This window comes from Girardinichthys multiradiatus, chromosome 11 (assembly GCF_021462225.1).
Source record: "Girardinichthys multiradiatus isolate DD_20200921_A chromosome 11, DD_fGirMul_XY1, whole genome shotgun sequence".
Lineage (NCBI taxonomy): Eukaryota > Metazoa > Chordata > Actinopteri > Cyprinodontiformes > Goodeidae > Girardinichthys > Girardinichthys multiradiatus.
The window spans coordinates 32203789-32227301 of NC_061804.1; the positions used below are offsets into that span (position 1 = coordinate 32203789).

Below are 23513 nucleotides of genomic sequence, written 5' to 3' on the forward strand. Positions count from 1 at the left end.
GCATCTGTGACCAAGACAGCAAGTCTTTGTGATATATCAAGAGCCACGGTATCCAGGGTAATGTCAGCATACCACCAAGAAGGATGAACCACATCCAACAGGATTAACTGTGGACGCAAGAGGAAGCTGTCTGAAAGGGATGTTCGGGTGCTAACTCGGATTGTGTCCAAAAAACATAAAACCACGGCTGCTCAAATCACGGCAGAATTAAATGTGCACCTCAACTCTCCTGTTTCCACCAGAACTGTCCGTCGGGAGCTCCACAGGGTCAATATACACAGCCTGGCTGCTACAGGTCCTTCTCAAAATATTAGCATATTGTGATAAAGTTCATTATTTTCCATAATGTAATGATGAAAATTTAACATTCATATATTTTAGATTCATTGCACACTAACTGAAATATTTCAGGTCTTTTATTGTCTTAATACGGATGATTTTGGCATACAGCACATGAAAACCCAAAATTCCTATCTCACAAAATTAGCATATCATTAAAAGGGTCTCTAAACGAGCTATGAACCTAATCATCTGAATCAACGAGTTAACTCTAAACACCTGCAAAAGATTCCTGAGGCTTTTAAAACTCCCAGCCTGGTTCATCACTCAAAACCCCAATCATGAGTAAGACTGCCGACCTGACTGCTGTCCAGAAGGCCACTATTGACACCCTCAAGCAAGAGGGTAAGACACAGAAAGAAATTTCTGAACGAATAGGCTGTTCCCAGAGTGCTGTATCAAGGCACCTCAGTGGGAAATCTGCGGGAAGGGAAGGAAAAGGTGTGGCAGAAAACGCTGCACAACGAGAAGAGGTGACCGGACCCTGAGGAAGATTGTGGAGAAGGGCCGATTCCAGACCTTGGGGGACCTGCGGAAGCAGTGGACTGAGTCTGGAGTAGAAACATCCAGAGCCACTGTGCACAGGCGTGTGCAGGAAATGGGCTACAGGTGCCGCATTCCCCAGACTTGGGCTACAGAGAAGCAGCACTGGACTTTTGCTCAGTGGTCCAAAGTACTTTTTTCGGATGAAAGCAAATTCTGCATGTCATTCGGAAATCAAGGTGCCAGAGACTGGAGGAAGACTGGGGAGAAGGAAATGCCAAAATGCCAGAAGTCCAGTGTCAAGTACCCACAGTCAGTGATGGTCTGGGGTGCCGTGTCAGCTGCTGGTGTTGGTCCACTGTGTTTTATCAAGGGCAGGGTCAATGCAGCTAGCTATCAGGAGATTTTGGAGCACTTCCTGCTTCCATCTGCTGAAAAGCTTTATGGAGATGAAGATTTCATTTTTCAGCACAACCTGGCACCTGCTCACAGTGCCAAAACCACTGGTAAATGGTTTACTGACCATGGTATAACTGTGCTCAATTGGCCTGCCAACTCTCCTGACCTGAACCCCATAGAGAATCTGTGGGATATTGTGAAGAGAATGTTGAGAGACTCAAGACCCAACACTCTGGATGAGCTAAAGGCCGCTATCGAAGCATCCTGGGCCTCCATAAGACCTCAGCAGTGCCACAGGCTGATTGCCTCCATGCCACACCGCATGGAAGCAGTCGTTTCTGCCAAAGGAGTCCCGACCAAGTATTGAGTGCATAACTGTAGATGATTATTTGAAGGTTGACGTTTTTTTGTATTAAAAACACTTTTCTTTTATTGGTCGGATGAAATATGCTAATTTTGTGAGATAGGAATTTTGGGTTTTCATGAGCTGTATGCCAAAATCATCCGTATTAAGACAATAAAAGACCTGAAATATTTCAGTTAGTGTGCTATGAATCTAAAATATATGAATGTTAAATTTTCATCATTACATTATGGAAAATAATGAACTTTACCACAATATGCTAATATTTTGAGAAGGACCTGTATAGCCAAACCTTTGGTCACTCATGCCAATGCCAAACGTTGGTTTCAATGGTGCAAGGAGCGCAAATCTTGGGCTGTGGACAATGTGAAACATGTATTGTTCTCTGATGACTCCACCTTTACTGTTTTTCCCACATCCTGGAGAGTTACGGTGTGGAGAAGCCCCAAAGAAGCGTACCACCCAGACTGTTGCATGCCCAGAGTGAAGCATGGGGGTGGATCAGTGATGGTTTGGGCTGCCATATCCTGGCATTCCGTTGGCCCAATACTTGTGCTAGATGGGCACGTCACTGCCAAGGACTACCGAACCATTCTTGAGGACCATGTGCATCCAATGGTTCAAACATTGTATCCTGAAGGTGGTGCCGTGTATCAGGATGACAATGCACCAATACACACAGCAAGACTGGTGAAAGATTGGTTTGATGAACATGAAAGTGAAGTTGAACATCTCCCATGGCCTGCACAGTCACCAGATCTAAATATTGAGCCACTTTGGGATGTTTTGGAGGAGTGAGTCAGGAAACGTTTTCCTCCACCAGTATCACGTAGTGACCCACTATCCTGCAAGAAGAATGGCTTAAAATCCCTCTGACCACTGTGCAGGACTTGTATATGTTATTCCCAAGACGAATTGACGCTGTATTGGCCGCAAAAGGAGGCCCTACACCATACTAATAAATTATTGTGGTCCAAAAGCAGGTGTTTCAGTTTCATTGTCCAACCCCTGTATATCTCTTTATATTTATATCATTCCATTTTTTTTATTCCATCTGAGCAGAAGAATACAAGGTACATTATGACCACCTGTGGAGATCTGAGTCTGAATATCATATCAGAGCAGTAGGATGCCATTTTGTTTCCAATTAAGACAAACAAAAAAACACAGCTGTGAGCATAGGTGGAAAACAGAAAGCTGGAGCTGACAAGGCATATGGGACAGTACTGTACATTATTCTCATTTTTATGCAGCAGTCTAATTAGCATTAGCTCACTGATAAATGCTCTATTGTATTTTTCAGCTGGCACTGGAACAAGTGCTGCATCTGATGCAGGTGCCTGCTTTGGAGGACTTTAGTTGATTAAAGGATTTGAGGTTACATTCAGAGAAATAAACTGTTTAAATCCTAGCCTTAATGTACACTCCACTGCAGTTTACTTGTCTTAGATTACCTTAGACTAAGACAGGATATGGCGAAGAATCCCTGGGTGTGCTGTGCATAATAAAAATGCAAATGCCAGACAGAAAGTGTTGTTTAGCAATAACTGCATATGCACAGAAAGTTTCTGTATAGTGTCTTTCCTCCCAGCTGTGGCAGCAAATATAGAAGAAGAAATATGAAGAGGTTTAAGAATGCCAATGCTCCCTATTGTGGGTACTCTATGCTGTATGCATGAATAAGTAGCTTGTCTGAGGAAAATGTAATTAAAAAGAATATGTGGTGTGTATATGTGCATTATGCTTGTGAATAAGCTGTAGAAGTGAACATGAAAAGCAGCCATACACCCCTTATACATTCATATTGTACTCTCCATTGTTAACCAGTCTTGTATCAGTTCCTTTCATTCCACGCACAGGAGTACACAATTGAATGTGCACACACAGAAATGTTGTATTCATTCGAAGACTGAGACCCAGCAACCATGTGTGTGAAGAAAAGAGGCGACGGAAAAGGAGGAGAGACTTCACCGGGAACTTCTCCACCACTCCTGCGCCACTCGATGTCTCTGCAGCCGTGCCCTCGAAGCCTCGCCTGGCATAAATGACCATTATGGCTCCATTAGGGCTGCTGCTAGGAGGTCATTATGCTGCTCTGAAAAACCAGGGATGTAGACGTTAGTGGGGTCCCAACAGGGGAGAAGGAGAGAGCGAGTGAGTGAAAGACAAAACACTAAGTCATCCGGCTATTTCAGATGTCTTGACAGACAAATGGCAACTTAAGTCCAGTGAGTCAGCTTCTTAAATAGTAAGAGAATGGAGGCTCAGCTAATTAAGGATGGGAGAGGTCAGGGGTAAGAGCAGCAGAAAGAGCAGTGGGTATGTCTTGGATAGTTGTTACCTTAACACTAAAGAGATACACATAAGAGATAAACATAAAAATATAGCATTTTGTGTCTCACTGTACTATTTCTGGCTTGTTCCTTCATCTTTTTTATCCTGTCCTTGCATGACTTCCTTGTTATCTCTGTCAGACTTCGTTCCCAGGCAGATATGCCGAGTGGTGAAGAACAGTAGAAGTCTGTGTCCCTCTATGTTCAGTATCTCCGTCTCGATCAACCACTCAAGCCTAAGACAGAACAGTGCACTCCATCTTCCCCAAGTGACAGAAAAGGAGTTATCTTGCTGCATGAAAGCAAACAGGACTGAGCCCAGTAGGTGGTTCTGGTTTCTGCTGCGTCTTTTTTGTACTGAATGGAAGAAATTCGAACGGCCTGAGCTGGATATTTATATCTTTGTCCTTTTCAAGCTTTTTCAATATTTATCTGCTTAAGCCATTGGCATAGCGTGTTACTGAAGTGGAAGGAAAAAGGTAGTTTTCAAACTTTTTTACAACTAAAAATCTGAATATATGCTGGGCATTTTTATTCAAATGCTCCTACCTGAGCAGTGAATCTCCGCAACTGCCCCAGAGTTATCATGGGCCTCTTGGCTGCTACTACAACGCCCCTTTTCCACTGGCTCCACTCCACTTGTCGCACTTTGCTAGCCATTACTGTTTTTTTCATACTGGTACCTACTTTTTTGGTCCCTTATCCTGAGCAGGTATGATCGGGGCTGAGTAAGGACTACATGTGACCTGAACAGACTGCTGTTCACTGGTTGGCCATGGGACCAGGAAATATGAGAGGTGTTTCGCTGAGGTAGTGCAGGGATAAGTTAATATAACTCAAGAGCGACTACAGTAATGTCAAGGAACACAATGGCCGGAGCGGGTCAAATCGAATTATAATTTCACTAAAACCATAAACCATGCCTGAAGGCTGAAAGAAAAAGGGCACATCAGCTTTCTGAATTACACGCAGGCGAGTCGCTGTATTTCATAACATCCTAAAACAACTGTTCACTCGCAAAAAGATTTTTCCCCAAAAAAACCCAAAACAACACCACCTTGAAACAGCGTGTTTGGTCTGGAAAATATTGGTTCTGGCTGGGCTGTTTTGCAGATAATTATCCCAGTGGCTAATTTTATAAATGAAAAAAACCATATATAAGACATTCTCTACAATAATACAAACATTATATGCATTTTGTTTAATTATGTATTTATTTTCTGTTTATTTAGTATAGTTTCACACAATGTCACACAGTACGTTAATAGCGGCAAAGCGCACTACACTGAGGACTGGAGGCAGGGCTTCAGCTGGCATAACTCCAGCCGTCAGTGAGTCCATGGAAACACAACAAGTTCTGTACCGAGTAGAGAGAGACTGAGTGGACTGGAGCCTTGAGGCCTAAATCCAGCCAGTGGGAAAGAGGCATAATTGATGCTCTCCTCGATCAGCCTGTCGTTTAGGTAGGCAGCTTTTAAAAAGGTTATCTTCCATTGTATGGGGCTATCTTCGCTGTACATGCTGAAGAAAAGCATCCCCACAGTATGATGCTGCCACCACCATGTCTCAATGTGGGGGTGGTGTCTTCAATGTGACATGCAGTGCTATTTTCTAGCACATTTTACCTGTATTTAAAAATGAACACAATTTCACTTCACACATCAGATTTCTATTTGCAAAAAATTTGGAAAGTGATTTAAAAAAAATATTACAATTTTGCACTATTTTGTGTTGATCTATCACATAAAATCACAATAAAAAACAGAGTTTGCAGTTATAACATTATAAAATATAAAAAGTTTGGAGGGGTAAGAATATTTTTTCAAAGCACTGAAGATTTTGGTTGGATTCATTTGATAATTCAATGACCACAGTGAAGAAACTCACCTCTATAGAAAAGAAAACCAGCAGGTTCCACAACTGACCGTAGAGAGCTCTATACAGCTGTAAATAATAGTGATAAGAAACCTGTTAACCTTACTCTACATGTCAGAGAGGAATACCCTCTCAGCAGGTGGTGTGCTGGAAAGAAGAAATGTTGACCTGTGCAACGCAGATGATAGTGGCTACCTCTGAGAGGTGAATGGACCCTATGAACAGGAGCAGAACCAGCCAAGCATTTAATAAATGCACCAGAGGTCACACTTGAACACTGGCCTGAAATACCACCTAGCCTCCTAGTGTTCAGCTACTGTCTGCAGCAAGGAGATAGAAATATATTGAGATGGATGATATCCTGGCAAGCCTTTGAACCATATTTGGAGGCTGAGGAAGAAAGGTGGCTGTTTGGTGATATAGCTGCATCCTGTGCACGCAAAGATCAGTGAGGTCTTGGTGGGTTTGGGGTCGAATCAGTTGCTCTTTGACCCCGTTTTTGTTTAATTCTTAACTGAAATTCTCTTTTAGAATTATTAATGAATTTTTAAGACCAATGCTACAGCAACTACTGAGGAAAGAGCGGCCATATGTAATAACACAAAGATAGCTGCCATTTAAACATTTATTCCCCTTTTTTATTTTTTAGAAGCAAAATCTTTCATAAATATTTTGTCCTTCATCTTGATTATCATTGATTTCTTCCTGAGTGGATGCTAATGTGTGCTGGGACATCATGCCTAGTCACTATCAGTAGATCTAACCCTCCGAATAGTCAGACATCTTATAATTTCCACTCACTACACATCTTGGCTGCAGACGAGGAGCAGGCGGAAAGAATCGCTGGCCTGAGGCTCAAATGGAGCTTACCTAGTGTCATGGCTGTATGCAACATTGTCCTCCACTAGAAAGACCTCGCTGTTTGGGTCTTGATGGCACTCGTGAGACATCAGTGCTCGCAGCATTCTGCCAGCAGAACGGGTTTCTATTGATCTTGAGCTGCACAGCAGATTGCTCCCCAGATCTTGTGACCATTTCTCTGCAAGCTGGGTGAGCTGTGACCCCAGCAAGTGGTCCCACAGGCCAGAGTGAGTGCTACAGGGCTGGAAGCAGATGGCCCTCCTGATGCCACACTGACTTACAGATTGGCTTTAATTGCCGATGCTGATCATTAGCCCGATGGGTCTGCGGAGGCCGGGCCACTCCATGAGTTGCAGGCTTAAAAATAGGGACTGACTACTGGAAGCGAGATCGTACACACTTGAATGACCATGCAACAGTACATCTTGGACTTCCACACGTGGAAACACACATAAAACCGACACCTAAAGATTGCTTTTGAAGACATAAAAAGTGGAGGGACTACCAGGGGCCATCTCTTTCTACTTTCCTGCCTCCTTCTCTGGCTGTTTGCAACTTGCACGCACCCTTTGAGCTCCACAGGCCATGACGCCATCCCCAGCGGTGAATGTTCATGGTTGACGTCAGTGGACAGCACTCTAGGTCATGGCCTGTCTTCTTCTGTGGATGCAGTCATAAATCCACACTGCTGCAAGATCAGCTTTGTCTTCTATTGTCGCTCTGTTTCATATACAGTGCCATTAAAATAATGTTTGCCCACTTACAGATCTTTATATTTTCTGTCACACTTAAATATTTCTGATTCTCAAAAAATATATATATTGTATTATTTATTTATTATTTGCTCCATTAACTATGGAAAGCCATCCAGGTCCTGAATACCACTACACTATTACCACCATGTTGAACCATTGGAATGATGTTTTTTTTTCCTAAAATACTGTATTAGATTTTGGATGTCTCATCAGTCCACTAAATGTTTTCCCTAAGGGTTTTGGGGATCGTTAAGATGTTTTCTGTGAAATGTTTTTGTGATATTTACAGTCACTCTTAAACTCTCCCGTGGATGCTCAGTCTCCTTTTTTTTTGGTGAATCATGAACACTGATCTTAACAAAAACAAGTGAGGTCTGCAGTGTTTTAGATGTTTTTGGACTCTTTCATGACCTACTCATCGATGCGTTCTTTGAGTGATTTTGGCTGACCAGCCACTCCCGTGAAGATTTACCACTGTACCATGTTTTCTCCATTTGTGGAAAATAGTTCTCACTGTGGTTCAGTTGAGTCCCGAATCCTTAATTATGGCTTTGTAACCCTGGCTGATAGATGTCAATGAGTGATTTCTTATCTGTTCTTAAACGCCTTTAGATTAAGGCATAATCTGATGCTTTTTGAGGTCTTGAGCTTAATTCATGTTGTCAGAGAGGTTCAATTTAGGTCACTTCCTGATAAAATACAGATCTGGCAATAATCAAGCCTGGGTGTAGCTTGTGAAACTGAATCCATCTTTCCAAAAAATCTGTTAGTAAAAGTTATGATTAAAATTTTCAAAAGTGTGAAGAAAAAAGCAAAAACAAAAAACAAAAAATCTGTAATGGGGCAATTACTTTTTCACAGCACTGTACATGTGTGTTGCTTTCAGAAGAGGTCTCAATCAGATGGATTCAACAAATGCAGCACCACTTCTGTAGCACTGCTGACTTGGTTTTTTTGCTCTCTTCTGCTCTTGTTTAACTTTCTCTGTGAAGTGTGTTTTCATGTAGACAGCTCACGGGTCACGTGCACGTCCATGTGCATCACCTCTGTCTTTATAAAAACCTCCCTCTGCTGTCTTACACAGGCAGCGCTGAGGTGAAAGAGGAAGCTCACCTCATTTACCCGGGTCTTAACTCACCCCAGGACAGCAAATACATCCTCACACGCCGAGGCAGACGCACTGTGGCCATGGAGACCCACAGTCCTGGTTCCTGTGGCGGGGAAGATGAGCTGCTGTAAGAGGCAGAGTGGCAACACTAAAGCTCATTATGCCTCCGCTGCTGCGCTGCTGGTCCAGAAATGAAACCTGAGCCGCCCTGCTACATCCATGGCGGCCACCTTCGGACACTGCTGGAGAGCAGCAGCAGAAGAGGACAACATATGTGTCTACGAGACAGCGCTCTCTGTCTGCTGTCTGTTGTTTTGATGCCACCAACTGTTTGAGAGCTTCAAGCTCGGCAAGTCGGTCGCTTGCTGGGACTCCACACAGCTGCCCCCTCCATTCCCTCTATCCTTCTATCCTCCCCTCCTGCTGACTGTGCTAATAGCCCTCCAGTTGCTCTGCTCTACTCTTTTCCCCGTGGACTGACATATGGATTCATACCATCTACTCATAATCATGGTTTAAAGCCCTCTGCATCTCTCTGCTCTATGTGGAAAGATTGTTTGTAGCTCCACTGATCAAGTGGAAGCCAGTGTTGCAGTGCTATTTTTGGGTCAGGCCACATTTTACCCTACTTGACCCTGGTATCTGGAGCAGTGGTAGATTGTGTAATAGAGAGCATGGAGCTGGCTAAAATAGAAGGACATCTCTTTGTATTTGGTTTGAAATCAAATATGCATAGCTGTCTGCTGCTGTTTTTAGTCATTTGAGTTTTACTAACATTGAACATTTCGATCCGGCTGTGTGTTTTTAAAATCCCACTGTTCACTACAAACACACAGTGCTTTGCAGAAGCATTCATGCCTCTTAAACCTTTCCATATTTTTTCACATCACAGCCACAAACTTGCCTTTAATGGGCTTTATTGAATACCAACACATGGCCACAAGCCATGTAGGGGACACAGCTAATATGTGGAAGACAAAACTCTGGATCAAAATGAAACTTTTTGATGATAACTTAAATTTGTAATTGTAGATTGACGAAATCTGAAAAGGTTCAATTGTCATGAATACTTTAGTAAGAACTACCTAACACACATTTAGCTTGAAAGGTAAAATGACACTTGATGCACCCACTTTCAGCTGAAGAGACCTGAAATTACCCCCGTCATCTGCTTCGTCTACTCCCACCCCCACCACCAGCAGATAGACATTAAAATGCATAAAAAATTAAGGCTGTTTACTTGGACTCTAATGAGAGAAGGCTTAGGTAGTCTAGTTTAATTAGTATGATTGGCTCCATGGGGACCACCCAGGCAGGGGCATAACAACTGATTTACTCGGAGCTCACAGGACCGTTTCATACTATCTGAGCGTCAGAGCTGATGTCACAGGAGATTGGACTGCAGAGACATGTTACTTTGGCTCAGCCAAAGTTGGAAGGCAGCACTGCAGTTAAATGCACTGAAGCAGACCATTACATAAGCACCACTGCAAGGTTAGACATCTGTGCCCCCCTCACTGTCTTGTCTCTTCCTGTTTAAGTCACAATCACGCAGTGCTTTGGTGTAAAGGCCCTGTCACAGTTTCAACAACCAGATGGCTGTAATTTTTTCTTTTTCACTATCAGTTCAGGCATTTATTTGCTGTTTCTTGCCTCGTATTGTCTCTTTCCCCTTTAAGTTAATGTGTCTGCGTGAGTGGCTAAGGGTTATATTGAGGTCTGTGTGCAAGCATAGTGCATTTGTATCAGTTCCCCAGTGTAGGAGCAGTTTCCTTTTATACTCAAGTGCATGGGAAGGAGTACAAAGAAGAGGCCGAAAGTGTGGCTGCACTTCAATAAGGAGCCTTGTTTGTCCTCTTTGATGCTGTGCTGCCGCACACTCCAGCTACAACCAAGAACTAAAGCAAAAGACGGCAAGCTTTTCTCAGAACATCACAGCACCCCATCACAGTCACAGAAGCGATCTGTGCATTATTTCTTAGAATTTGAGATCCATTCATAGGTGCTACATACCCCATCAAATCAACATTACAGCATGTATAGAGACTGCTCTTTAGCTGAAGGAATCCGCCCTATTAAAGTGTCTAAATTACTTAGTCTGGTTGGTATTTTAACACACTTCTGACCTGTTTGTGAAGAACATCACAGGGATTTTTTTTTTTTTTAATTGCCATGTGGAAGCTTTAAAAGACACGTGTCTCTCCTGAGCACCAAAATATTTCTTTATCTGCTTTTATTCATCTATCTCTGATTTTGCTCTGTTATATGGCACGATTTGACACACAAATGCATGTATGCCATCTCTATATCTCTATAATGCATATATCCCTAAAATAAAATATACTGTAGTAACCCAATGAATAAATAGAGCCTGGTAATTCCACAGTAACTCTGGAGGAGCTGCAGAGATCTTAACTCCACAACTGTGAATGAGAGGAAGAAAGCTACTGTTATAGAAATCCTTACTAAGTCTCATTTCCAATATGCCTCAAGCCATGTAGGGAACACAGCTTACATGTAGATGAAGATGCTCTGAGATCAATAAGGTGTGTAGCTAAAAACAAATACTTCAGGTCACCCTGAAAATGTCATTCCCATTGTTACTCATGGTAGTGGCAGGATTATTCTGTGGGTGGGGCATTCTTCAGCAAGGATAAAGAAACTGATCTGAGTTGACAGGAAGATGGTAGCTGATGATAGTTGAAGCTAAATACAGAGCAATCCTGGAAGGTTTAGAATGGCCCAGTCAAAGTCCATATATAAATCTAATCAAGAATCTGAGGATACACTGGATAAGTGGTGGTCACAGGCATTCTTCATCCAATTTGTATGAGACTGAGCTATTTAAAAACAAAAGAAAAGGGCAAAAATGTCAGTCTCTAGATGTTCAAAGCTAGTAGAGATATAGAGACACTTTCAGTTGTAAGTGCATCAAAAGGTGGTTCTACAAAATATTGACTAAGGGGGTTGAACACAGATGCACACAACACTTTGTAGATTTTAAAATAATTCAGAACTATATTTTCTTTCCACTTCACATCCCTACATCTGCATGGAGCTCTTTAGAAGTTAGCTTGTTTTGATTTACTCCCTGATGTACTACAGACTAGACTCTTACAACATAAATGACTTTATGGAGCATTTTCATCCATCTGCTCATTTACTAGTTCAGTTGTTTCCAGTTTCTTCCTCCTCTCTCATCTGTTACAGTATCCTGTTCCCTGCGTGACCTTTGTGACTCGCAGACTGAATCCATACACCGACAAGCACACAGAAATATTAATTTGAATGATTGACAAGCAACCAGCTCTGTTAATCGAGTTATGCTTATTCTGATTAGGGATCTTAATGTGAGTAAGATAACCTGGTTAAGGTGTTTACACGACAGTTGCAATAATATGCGTATTGCATTAGTCTGGTTCTAATTGAATTAGGCCTGTGCATGTAAATGCTCTTTCTCTTTCCGTTTGGCTCCTTTCCAGCAACGAGCCTCCATATTTTTTTATGTTAGGGGAAATCACAGGGTATTCTGTAGGCCTCGGTTGATCAGAGGAGAGGTGAGACGCGGGCAGGTGTGCAGCAGTTCACACGAAAGCCACCTGGCTCTCTCCGGCTCTGATTTATGTCTTTGATAACAACAATCTAGAGAAGCTTTAAACAACAAAGTGGGACAGAGAGATGACAACAATGGGACGGTTGTCAGTCTGGAGATGAAAAGATGTCTTAAAAGCCGACTCTTGTCTTTTGTAACTTTGATAAATATTTTTTGTCGTTTGTTTCCTCTCATGTGTCTCTATGTGTTTCTCTATATTTACCAGGGGTTATTGGTGAAGGAAAATGTGAAGTGGAGTCAGTTTTCCATCTCTGACAGACTCCCTCCCTCATCCTGTGAGAAGACGGCAGTGTGCTTCACTGCCTCGGCTGTGACTTATCAACAGACTTATTTCCGCTGGCTTGTCCTGCTTAGTGTCATACAGTTCCTGGAGAAAATATCAGAAAACAGCTGGCTCTTACTCGACATACATTTCACTCTCTAATTTAGTATTAAGATCTGTTTGTTCTGCCTGTGTTTGGTTTTACTTTTAAAAGCATTAAGTAAACATTGTGCAGAGGGAGAATTGTTCCTGGTAAAATATTTTATATACTATAAGGAGTAGACACAGTATGTTACAAATCCTATCAAAAATAATTTAGCTGCACTCCAATAATTTAAATGCAACAAAGAAGATAAGAATTAAAACAAAGTACATTTTTGTTTTGTTGCTTAACTTATCTTATGTGGCAAAATATTTTTTATTTGTTATGGCATCTAAATTTATTAATTGCTTGTGACCGCATTTAGTTTAGAGATAATCTGAAAATAATAAATTAATATTAGAAAACTAATTTTGGAGTTTATGCCAATATATTTAATGTATATTTAAATGTATTAAGACATAAAAATACAATTTAGGCAAAGCTACAGCTATATTTGTAACATACATATCCCCCTTTCATGTTTCCTTTTATTAAATAATTTGAATTGTTTATTTAAAACACATCTTCAGGGTTAGAGGTGTCCTGTAATATTTTACTTCTGTGTTTCTCTGATATGGAGAAATATATAATATTGAAACCACTGGTAAAAAGTCTTAAAACACACACCTCGTCATCCTCCTTAATGTTCATGGTGGTGGGATAAATTTGGGTTCATATTTGTCACAGTTGCATTTTTAAATTGTTGCTGTGACTGCAGATGTGGCCAAATACATGAGTAGCTACTATGTGGTAGCCGTTTTTCTGGCACATCAAGATCAACTCACATCTGCCTTACTTGAATAGCATGTTTTCTTGTCTTTCCCTTTGTGGTTAGTGGCTAAGAGAATTGCTATGTTAGGATCATACTCAAGTCTGCGATTTAGATATGAGTGGCACTTAAGTTACAAAGACAGACTTCAGACTTGACATTGACTTGTGCACTAGAAACTTGAGACTAGACTTGGACTTGAGGTCTGGGACTTGACTCTCATGAATGTAACCCTAGTAACGAAAGTATGTGTAGATCATTATAGTAAATGATTAATCTTGACCAATCTGTCCCACTTTTATTATTCTACCATTGAGCACGCATTTACAGTTAGAAAGCCAGAGACCGGGTGTAGGGTGTGGCGTAGCGGTAGAACACACCACCCATATACGGAGGCTTCAGTCCTCAATTCAGCCGTCCTGAGTTCGAGTCCCAGCCCCGGAGACCTGTGCTGCATGTCACTTTTCCACCTCACTTCCTGTCTGCCTACTTTTGAAAAATAACAGAAATAAAGGCCAGTAGTGCTGCAAAAATATCTTTAAAAAAAGAAAGCCAGAGACCGCATCTCTGTCTGAGCTGTATGTGTTAAATAAGCGTTTCATTTATTAATCAGCAACATTTGTTGACGGCGGTCTATTAATGGCTCATAATAACCTGTTAGCTCTAGAACCATAAAAATGACCACTTAGATGTCTCTCAAACTGAGATAAAAATGTAACTTGCCTCTGAAAAATTTTAGTGTCTCTGAAAAATCATAGTGTCTCGCTGTCACTTTTCCACCTCACTTCCTGTCTGCCTACTTTTGAAAAATAACAGAAATAAAGGCCAGTAGTGCTGCAAAAATATCTTTAAAAAAAGAAAGCCAGAGACCGCATCTCTGTCTGAGCTGTATGTGTTAAATAAGCGTTTCATTTATTAATCAGCAACATTTGTTGACGGCGGTCTATTAATGGCTCATAATAACCTGTTAGCTCTAGAACCATAAAAATGACCACTTAGATGTCTCTCAAACTGAGATAAAAATGTAACTTGCCTCTGAAAAATTTTAGTGTCTCTGAAAAATCATAGTGTCTCGCTGTCAAGGTAGCCTTTATACAGAAAAACTCCTTGCTCTTCAAAATAAAATAACTTTTTGTGTCCATTCAGAAACTGGACATTAACTGCTGTTAATCTATCGCTACTGATTTTCCTTTTACATTAATTATATTTATATTTTTAGTGGGGTAAATGTTGTAGCTCATAAACAAATATGAATGATTCACAGCATTTAATATCAGTATTTTTGCATATTCAAATGAACATTTTGAAAAATGTTAGATGTTGATGTAATAAATTAGGCCTAAGGATAATTATTTGATTTGATTTGATTTGATCATAACTTTTCAGTCATAAGTGACATGAGACTTGACTTGGACTTAGAGTGAAATACTTTTAGACTTCACTTGGACTTGTAAAACTTACTTGTAAACATGTCTGTAAGAAGGCATTGATTGCTTACTAAAAATTCCTGAAAATTTATCATATTAAAGAGTGAAGTATAAATTATAAAAATGTCTTGATTAGATTTATGTTATTGGATTTGTTGGTGGTGCTAATAGATGGGGCATTTAATGTGATCTTGTTTTCTGACATTATGTCAAAACATTATGTGAGCACCTGTGCCCAGGCCAGCATGTCTCATTATCTTCAATCTTTGCTCACTTGTCCCTTCTCATCTTCCGTTTCTTCTTGTCCTACTTGCTCTTCTCTGTTCATCTGTGTCACTCCTTCTGTCTTGCCCCTGCAATCGACTGTAGCCGCAGGCTCAAAGGCTTTTTCACCAGCCTCTTTTCTAAAAACAGGCTGCTGCATTAAGCCACTTTGCTCGAAATGCTGGCATGCCGGCACATCAACTGTTTTTAACACCAGTCAAAAACCAAATAATATTAGGACCATGTAGGAGGGCTGTCTCTATTATTAGCTCTATTTAACTTATAGTTTTTCTTTATATCTAGAAGCTAAAATTGAATCCTGGAAAAATTATAGGATAGTTTACAACTTCCTATATTTCAGTGGCATTTTTTTCTTTGTGTAACAGTTTCATGGTCATCTTTGAGCATTTTTGATCTATATGCCCTCCATAGACATGTCTCCTGTCCCTGGGCATGTCCTGTGCATTAGACAGTTGACAGTCTCCTTATAGTAGAAATGAGGGAAGTGCTCTGTGACTGATGGAGCTCCTTTGTCAATGACAGAGGAGCTGCTGCTGGCAGTTTGGGGCCAAAGAACAGTACAGATTACATTAACATCAGTCAAGCTGTTGTCACACTAGTAGGACATAAATAGGACCTTATTGATGCATAATGCAACAACTTTTCAACTTGACGTTTTCTCAGTAATAGAATGAGAGACCGAGACTGTGGCTACATGGGCAATATGCCAGAAAAGTTTGCACTGCATATATATATATATATATATATAGTACATATATAACGCAAGGATATATGAATTAGCACACATGGAATTATATAGTAAACAAAAAGTAAAAAGTGTGAATTAACTCTAAACATTACTATATTTAAGATTCTTCAAAATAGCCACCCTTTGCTTTGATGACTGCTTTGCTCTCTTGGTATTCTCTCCATGAGCTTCATGAGGTGGTCACCTGATATGGTTTCCCAAAGAGTCTTGAAAGAACTTCCCAGAGGTTCGTTGAGAGACGGTCATCACAAAGGCCGGCTAGATTAAGGGATTTAAAATACAAAACATATTTAAAGTTCTGTCACAATTTTTTGTTTGCTACATAATAATATATAAATATATATATATATATATATATATATATATATATATATATATATATATATATATATATATATATATATATATATAGTATCAAGAGAACATTTAGGGGAAGCGCAGCGTGGGGAGTTTCAAGGAGTTGTTTGCACAAGTTAACAAAATAATCGAAGTTATGTGTGCAGGAAATGGTGTTTGGCAATTTTGCTGTCAAAAAGCCAGCTTGGAAACGTACTTTTCAATATTACCATATCAGTTGTTATTAATTCAACCAGCTCACCCACCTCGTTTTCTCTACTTCGCTGAATATCATTTTGCTCTTAAAGTGCTTTGACAGCTTTGTAATGGAGAAAACAAAGCTTTTGACCTAGTGCGGCACAAGGAAAAAAGAAGAAATCATGGGAAGCCTTGACACAAAAATTGCACTGTGCTGTTTGATCATTACTGACACTGCCCCTACTGTGTCTCTCTTCCTTCTTCAGTACAGTCAGGTTCACAGAGACTCAGAAAATACAGGTGCAGGTGGAGAAAGAACGTGTATGCTCCCTAGAAAAAAATCACTTTGCAGCCTTAAAGGGCCAGTGTGTTTTATGTGCCGTCATGAAAATTGACCCTTATGTGCTTTGACATGGAAATCCTTTTTTAAGCAGCTAAAAACCTATATACCTTTTGAAAATGATACAGTGCCTTGTAAAAGTGTTCATAGAGCTTGAATGTTTTTGAATTTTGTCACTTTACAACCACAAACTTTAACTTATTTTATTGAGATAGAATGTGCAACACAAAGTATTGTGGAATTGTTATGTATAAGGAAAAAGATGCATAGCTTTCAACATTTTTATTAGTGGCATAAACTGTGTTCAGCCTCATTATTCTGATACATCTGAAGAGGTGTAACCAACTGCCTTCAACTAATTAGTAAATAGATTCTACCTGTTTGTAGTTATGATTATACAACTGTTAGTTGTATAATCCATGGTTCTGGCCTTTATGAAATAGCAAGATTGTTGAATAATTAAAAGAAACCCGTAAGAAGTTCTGTTTCCAGTTGACAACAAGCAATGTAGGAGACACATGGAAGAAGGTAAGACCAGAATCATTTTCTTGCCAACATGCAAAACACTACGTGCGGCGGAAGACAAACTGCACATCACCCTAAACACTGCAAAACACTTTAGACAGGGGTGAAGGTTCATCATACAGCAGGACAACTTTCATAAACAGACACCAGAGCTACAAATTCAATTCAGAAGACTTGAAAACTGGTGGTTCTACAAAGCACTGACATTGGGGGGCTGACTAACAATGCACTCATTTTTATTTTTTAAATCTTTGAAACCTATGTACCGTATATTATTCCTTCTGCTTCTCTGGCATGCTGTACTGTGTGTTGGTCTGTCGCATAAAATGTAAATGATAAATATCAGTTTGTGGTTGTGCCATGAGTAAATGTGACCAAGTTGATGCGTTATGAGTACTTCAGCAAGGCATTGTATTCACAAAGCTAGCCACTTCTGACACAAAATAGTCTTTTTGTGAAAATAATCTGTTTTATTTGTGTCTTTGTAGACAAACTAATTCATTTGCTCCAAAAGACATGTTCTGGGAATTTCTTGACCGTCCTCGTCTTTCTTTGCGCTCTAATCTTTCTTCCTTTCCGTGTACACCCCTGAGGAAGCTCGGAGTTTGTGTGCTGCAGGCTCGAAGACGGGGAGGGGGTGAGGGGAGCTGAGGAAGAAGGACAGTTCCCCGGAGTCCGGACACCAAGGCCCCCGGGCCTCCACAGCTCATAAACAGATGTGTCCTTGTCCCCAGCCAAGTGCAGCCACTCATGGCAAAGCAGGGGCCCAATAATTGTGAAGAATTGAAAGCTAAATATTGGCTTTATCTCCTCAGTAATAAAAGGGCCATGAAATTGATTTAATGCTGCAGCGCTTCTCTTGGGTGGCTTCTTACAGCGTGAGCACAAAACAATGAGCAGCAGCCATCTATTAATTAACCCACCTAATCCTGCAAAGTTAATCTCTCACCACAACTTTGCCCGCAACTAACTTCCGAGCCACTGGGTCTATTGGGGGTGTCATGACAATGGCGGTGAGGAGAAGACAGATTCAGCACTTAGGAAAAAGGAGGTTGAGGGGGGAGAGGTGGTGCGAGCTGCTTTGCAAAGCTAACCTTGGGGGACGCTGTTGTTCAAATGTGAGGGTGCATGGCCGACATTAGTACAGTAACAGTTAATTAGTGTTTTTTTTTTCCCTTCTTCTCAGTTGAACTGACTAAAAAAGAGGCAGTGTGTCCGTTTGAGCTGGGAATCTTGGTTTCGGATGCATTCCACAAAGATAGTTGATTTCAGTCGCCTTCTTCTTGGCTTTTGTCCACACAGTTTCTGCTGTCACCAGTCTCATATTCTCTCCTGAGCTGTTAGACAGTCGGTACGGAAAGTGGCATTTCTTTCTCTTCTTCACTTGCCTGCCAGTAGCAGCATGACGGCGCCTCACACCCAACATGCCAGCTCACGGCCACATTGTGTCGACCGAGTTGTGAATTACCTCCTTCTCAGCTGGTTGATAAAAGCTGTGTGCTTTTTTTCTTTGACTGCGGCTCATCTGACCTTGCCCTCTCAACTCATCGCATCATCACCTCGTCATCTCATTGCTCTTTTTTGTGTAAGCCTCTCCTCTTTGAGCGCCGGCAGAACAAAGTAGGCTCAGAAAATAGGTCACCTGCTGGTGCTCCTCTCACCTCCACAGCATTCAAAATAATACATCCCCAAAGGTGTCCTGTACCATTTTGCGAAACGTCTAAACCGCAATCTTCATCCAGAAATATGGCATGGAGAAAAAACCCAACATTCGCACACATTCAGCCATAAAAAAATATGTAGAAAAACCCTGACTGCGGGAATTTGGAGATCTTTTTCTTTTGCTAGAGAGGAAACAAGCTCCTGTGGAGATAATTTTAGGAGGCTGATTAGGCATAGACCATGTTGAGCCCAGAGTGAGGAATCTCATCACCACTGCTAATGACATGCCATTCCTGTGCTGAGAAAAGAGCGCGAGCCCTGGGCATCGGCTAGCCTCTCTCTCAGCCACCTCTAGCAGTTGCATTCAATAGGGCCAACGTTGTAATTACAATTCACAGATCCTGCTTCGGCTTAATTACACTCTGATTATTGGGCTGATATTTGTTGAAATTATCAGACCCTTAGAAAGTGGATTTATATTTGCACGAAATTAAACCTTATTACATAAGTGTGTCTTAAAGCGACCATTGGACATAAATGTGTATAAACATGCTTTGAAGCCTTAGAATACATAAGGAAAGAAGAAAAGAGACTTATTCAGTCTTAACAGAAGTTTGCAGATGTAAATCTCTTCTGACTGACAGATCATCCGACAGATGCATCTGCCTGATTGTGGGAAGTGTTTTCTTTGCACTTGTATCTTCCAACTGAATAGCACCAATAAAAAGAAAAAAATGCATTATGCTGGATTATTTTGTTTCCATTGAAACTTGCCGTAATTGGGAGTGCACGGAACAATATTCACCAATATACCCTGGAGGTGGAGCTATTATGATAGGGTCTGTGCAGCTCAAAAGTGTCTACAGTCTTTTATCTGAACAATGTGACATAAACAGCCTCAGAGCCAAATTCTTTCAAAACTGTAATCAGGGACAAAGGTCCATTTGCTCACAGTGTTCTGCTATATAACATAAAGTTGCCCGTTTTGTAGGAGGAATTTAGCTAAATCTAAAGGATGGAAAGGTGAAAACAACTGTGCTGTGAATAAGTATTTACTCCTTACAGGTTTCTGCTGTTCTTGTGTTTTGTCAGACAATAAAAATACATTTTAATTTCAGACAAAGATAACCTGTGTAAATAGAATAATATGTCAATAAGTATTTTACATCACTTTGGAGGAATTTAGGCCCACTCTTCTTTGCAGGATTGTTGGAATTGAGGGCTCTTGAGCATGAACAACCAATTTAAAGTTATGCCCCAACATTTCAATCATATTTAATTTTGGATTTTGACTAGTCAACTCCAAAGCCTATATTTTGTATTATTTGAGCTGAGCAGAGGCGGGCTTGTTGGTGTGCTTTGGATCAAAGTGTGCTTGAGTTGAAGGCACAAAGGGCTGGACATTCTCCTTCAGGATTTGATGGAAAAGAGCAGAGTTCATTGTTCTGTCAATTATGGCAAGTATTTCAGGTCTTGAAGCAGCAATGGAGGCCCTGATCATCACTGTCACTACCATGTTTGACTGTAGGTGTGATTCCCTTCAGATGTAAGAAGACGCACACCTTCCAAAACATTTCAGTTTTGTCCCTGTCAACCGGAAATTATTCTGCAAAATGATAGTAGTACTAGTTTATTAAGATGTCTTTTTTAAGTGAGAAATGTGAGTCAGGACTGAGCAATCATTTTGCCATGAAACCAGATGCTATTTATGCCCAATCTCTGACTATTAAAATCATGAGCCTTGACTTTAACTGAGGCAACTGAGGTCTGCGGTCATTTGAATATCGTTCTGGGTTCTTTTGTGACCTCCTGGATGATAATTGATGCTCTCTTGATGCTCTCATCTACTCTTGGAAAGGTTCACCACTGTTCTTTGTTTGCTCCATTTGTGAATAGTGGCTTTAATTGTGGTTCACTGGAGTCCCACAGACTTAAGCCTACTTCATGTTGTCAAAGATGTCCTGTCGAAGTGATTTCACGGTCTGGCAATAATTAGGCCTGGGTGTAACTAGTGAAAAATAAACTCAACTTTCCAAAAAATTTGATAAATAACAGCTAATATATGTGTATATATATATCAATCGTGTGAAGACTGCTTGTCATGGTCTGATTTCAAGAATTGCTTGATAATGTAATACATTTAGGTGTGACAAACAAAACTAAAGAAGAAATCTTAAGAGAGGTGAACTACTTTTTCAACCGCACTTGTTTTAATTTTGTGTTTGATTTCTTTCCTCCCAGCTCCGAAGAGTGCCAAAACCCCACCAGAACAGGTTATCCATTAAAATCCCCTAGTGTTTTAACATATACACCTGGGTTCTGATGCCACAGTGGACTTTGACATGAACCCTCGGCTTTGATGGCTATAGTATGATCCCACGGCTCAGTATTGGTATCAACATAGTCCCGTCGCTCTGGGACGTGCTCATCCATGTGCAGGAAGTGATGCGTGTGTGTGTATGTGTATGTGCCCGCAGGCTTCCCAGCGACAGCATATGGACCGGTGGCGGCGGCAGCGGTAGCAGCAGCGCGTGGCTCAGGTAGGGGGGCCCGTGGAAGAGGCGGCTACTTGGCGTACCCACAGAGCACAGGGCCAGGTAAACGCTCTGTCCATGTTCTGTGTGGCTGCTGCTCTCTTCAACTTCTCCTGCTCTGCTTCTCCTCATAGTGTAGTCCTCTAAAACCTTAACACAAATGGAAACTTCATATAGCTTAGACTAATACGTATTTTGACATGCACATTAAACAAAGCAATTTGCCTAAAAGAATAACCTGCAATTTAATTTGGATTCGGAAACACAATCAGCCTTAACAGAGCTACTCTTGCACTAAATGTCCCAGATAATTAGATTTGTAAAAGAAATAGATGTTTTGTCATTTTAAACTTTCCTTGAAAAAATAAGCTAATAAAATATATTATGTGATCTAAAATACGTTTAACTTATAATTTAATAGGCTTTGATAGTAAGAATGTCACAGATTTGACCATTAGACAAAAGTATTATGAAAACTACTTTCTTTGCGAGTAAAAGGGTAGATATATTTTTATCATTAGGCATCGTTTCATCATTTGATTTACCATATTTTTAGGAATAGCTGACCAAGTTATAGTCAATCATCACGTTGCGGATTGTTTCACTCCATTGGTGGATTGGTGAAAACATTGAGGAAATTCAACAGCAGATAAGTCAGTCAAGCTCTCTTGATTTTACAATTCACCTCTTGTAATCAGTCTTTTTATATCAGATGTATCCAAAAAGATATCAGTGTATTTTGTTGGAGTTTGAGGAGATGGACAACACACAAAGTAGTGCATAATTGTAAAGTGAAAGAAGAACGATGCATGGTTATCAAAGGTCTTTGCAAATAAAAAATTAAACTGAAAAGTGTGGTGCGGATTTGTATCCAGCACCCCGAGTCATACTTTCTAGAACCACTTTTCGCTACAGTTACATCTGCAACACCTTTGGGGTGTCACTGCCTCAAAATAGCTCAAGCTCTCTTAGATTAAACAGACAGCATCTGTGAACATCAAATTATTTTTAAGCCTTGCCAGAGTTTTTCACAACTCCTCTGACAAGCTTCCTTATCGCTGCTGAAGAAAAGCATCCCCACAGTATGTTATTGCCACCATCATGTTTTACGCTGGGGGTGATGTGCAACACTGGTTTTCTGCAACACAAAGCCGTTTGCATGTAGGCCAAAAAGTGTGGCCTACACTGGTGAACTTTGGTCTCATCTGACTAGAGCACCTTCTTGTGTCCCCCACCCTTGGCTTTTTATAAACTGCAAAAGGGACTCCTTATGTCACTCAAGTGTGGATTTCTTCCTGCCACTCCAAAATAAAGGCTACATTTATGGAGTGCACATCTTATTTTGTTGCTATGTTCTCCTGCCTGAGTGGTGGATGTCTGCAGCTCTGCCAGAGATATTATGCATTTGGTTTGTAGTTGTGTCATAATCTGTTCATTTTTGAATAATGGATTGAATAGTCCATGAGCTTTGGGGTTTGTTTTATAAACAGAACTTCTTTAAACTTTCCATCAACTTACTCCCTGGTCTGTCTGCTGTGTTCTTTGGTCTTCATGATGCTGATTATTCACTAATGTTTGCAAACATCTGAGACCTTCACAGAACATTCAGTTCATTCATTCATTCAGTTTTCTAAGTAGTCGACTTCTGGAGACAGCTGGTAGCACTACGTGTTATGTAAGGTTATCAGAATACATGGTGGGGGGGTAAACCCAATACACAATTCCAGATTTTTATTTATGAAAGATTTTGAAAACCATGTACCCCTTTCTTTCCACTTTACATTGGTGTTACTTTATGTTGGTCTAATACATAAAATCTAAATAAAAACATTGAAGTTTGGGTTGTAATGTAGAAAAATGTGGAAAAGTTGAAGGAGGTTAAATTCTCATGCAAGGCGCTGTCATTACTGCCAAGTCGCGGAAAGACAAGTTTGACTTCTATCTTTTAGATTTAGAAGTAAGCACAGCTGGTTAAACAGAGATTAGGTACATTTATATTCCGTCCAGTAAAGCATATTGGCTCTACACATCCTGTCATGACATACAGACCGATTTCTGCAATGACATTTGTACCAAAAACAGGATGCTGCTTTCTTTCTGTCTTAAACAACATTGATCAGCGTGTCTGCTTCATTTAGACATCCTGTTTTTCCCA

The 23513-nt window shown here is 40.6% G+C and overlaps 1 protein-coding gene across 9 annotated transcripts in view; it reads left to right on the forward strand.

Moving 5' to 3' along the window:
- The window catches only part of msi2b (musashi RNA-binding protein 2b), a 344415-nt gene that overhangs the window by 288616 nt on the left and 32286 nt on the right, over positions 1-23513 (forward strand). For 4 of the 9 annotated variants that reach the window (XM_047379919.1, XM_047379921.1, XM_047379922.1 and 1 more), the window contains exon 11: positions 21302-21421. The exons of 2 other annotated variants lie outside the window; for them this stretch is intronic. In XM_047379919.1, the coding sequence (XP_047235875.1) occupies positions 21302-21421 (120 nt within the window). Of the gene's footprint in view, positions 1-12335; positions 12856-21301; positions 21422-23513 lie in introns of those variants that run through there. 3 more of the 9 variants (XM_047379923.1, XM_047379926.1, XM_047379928.1) reach the window with 2 other exon arrangements.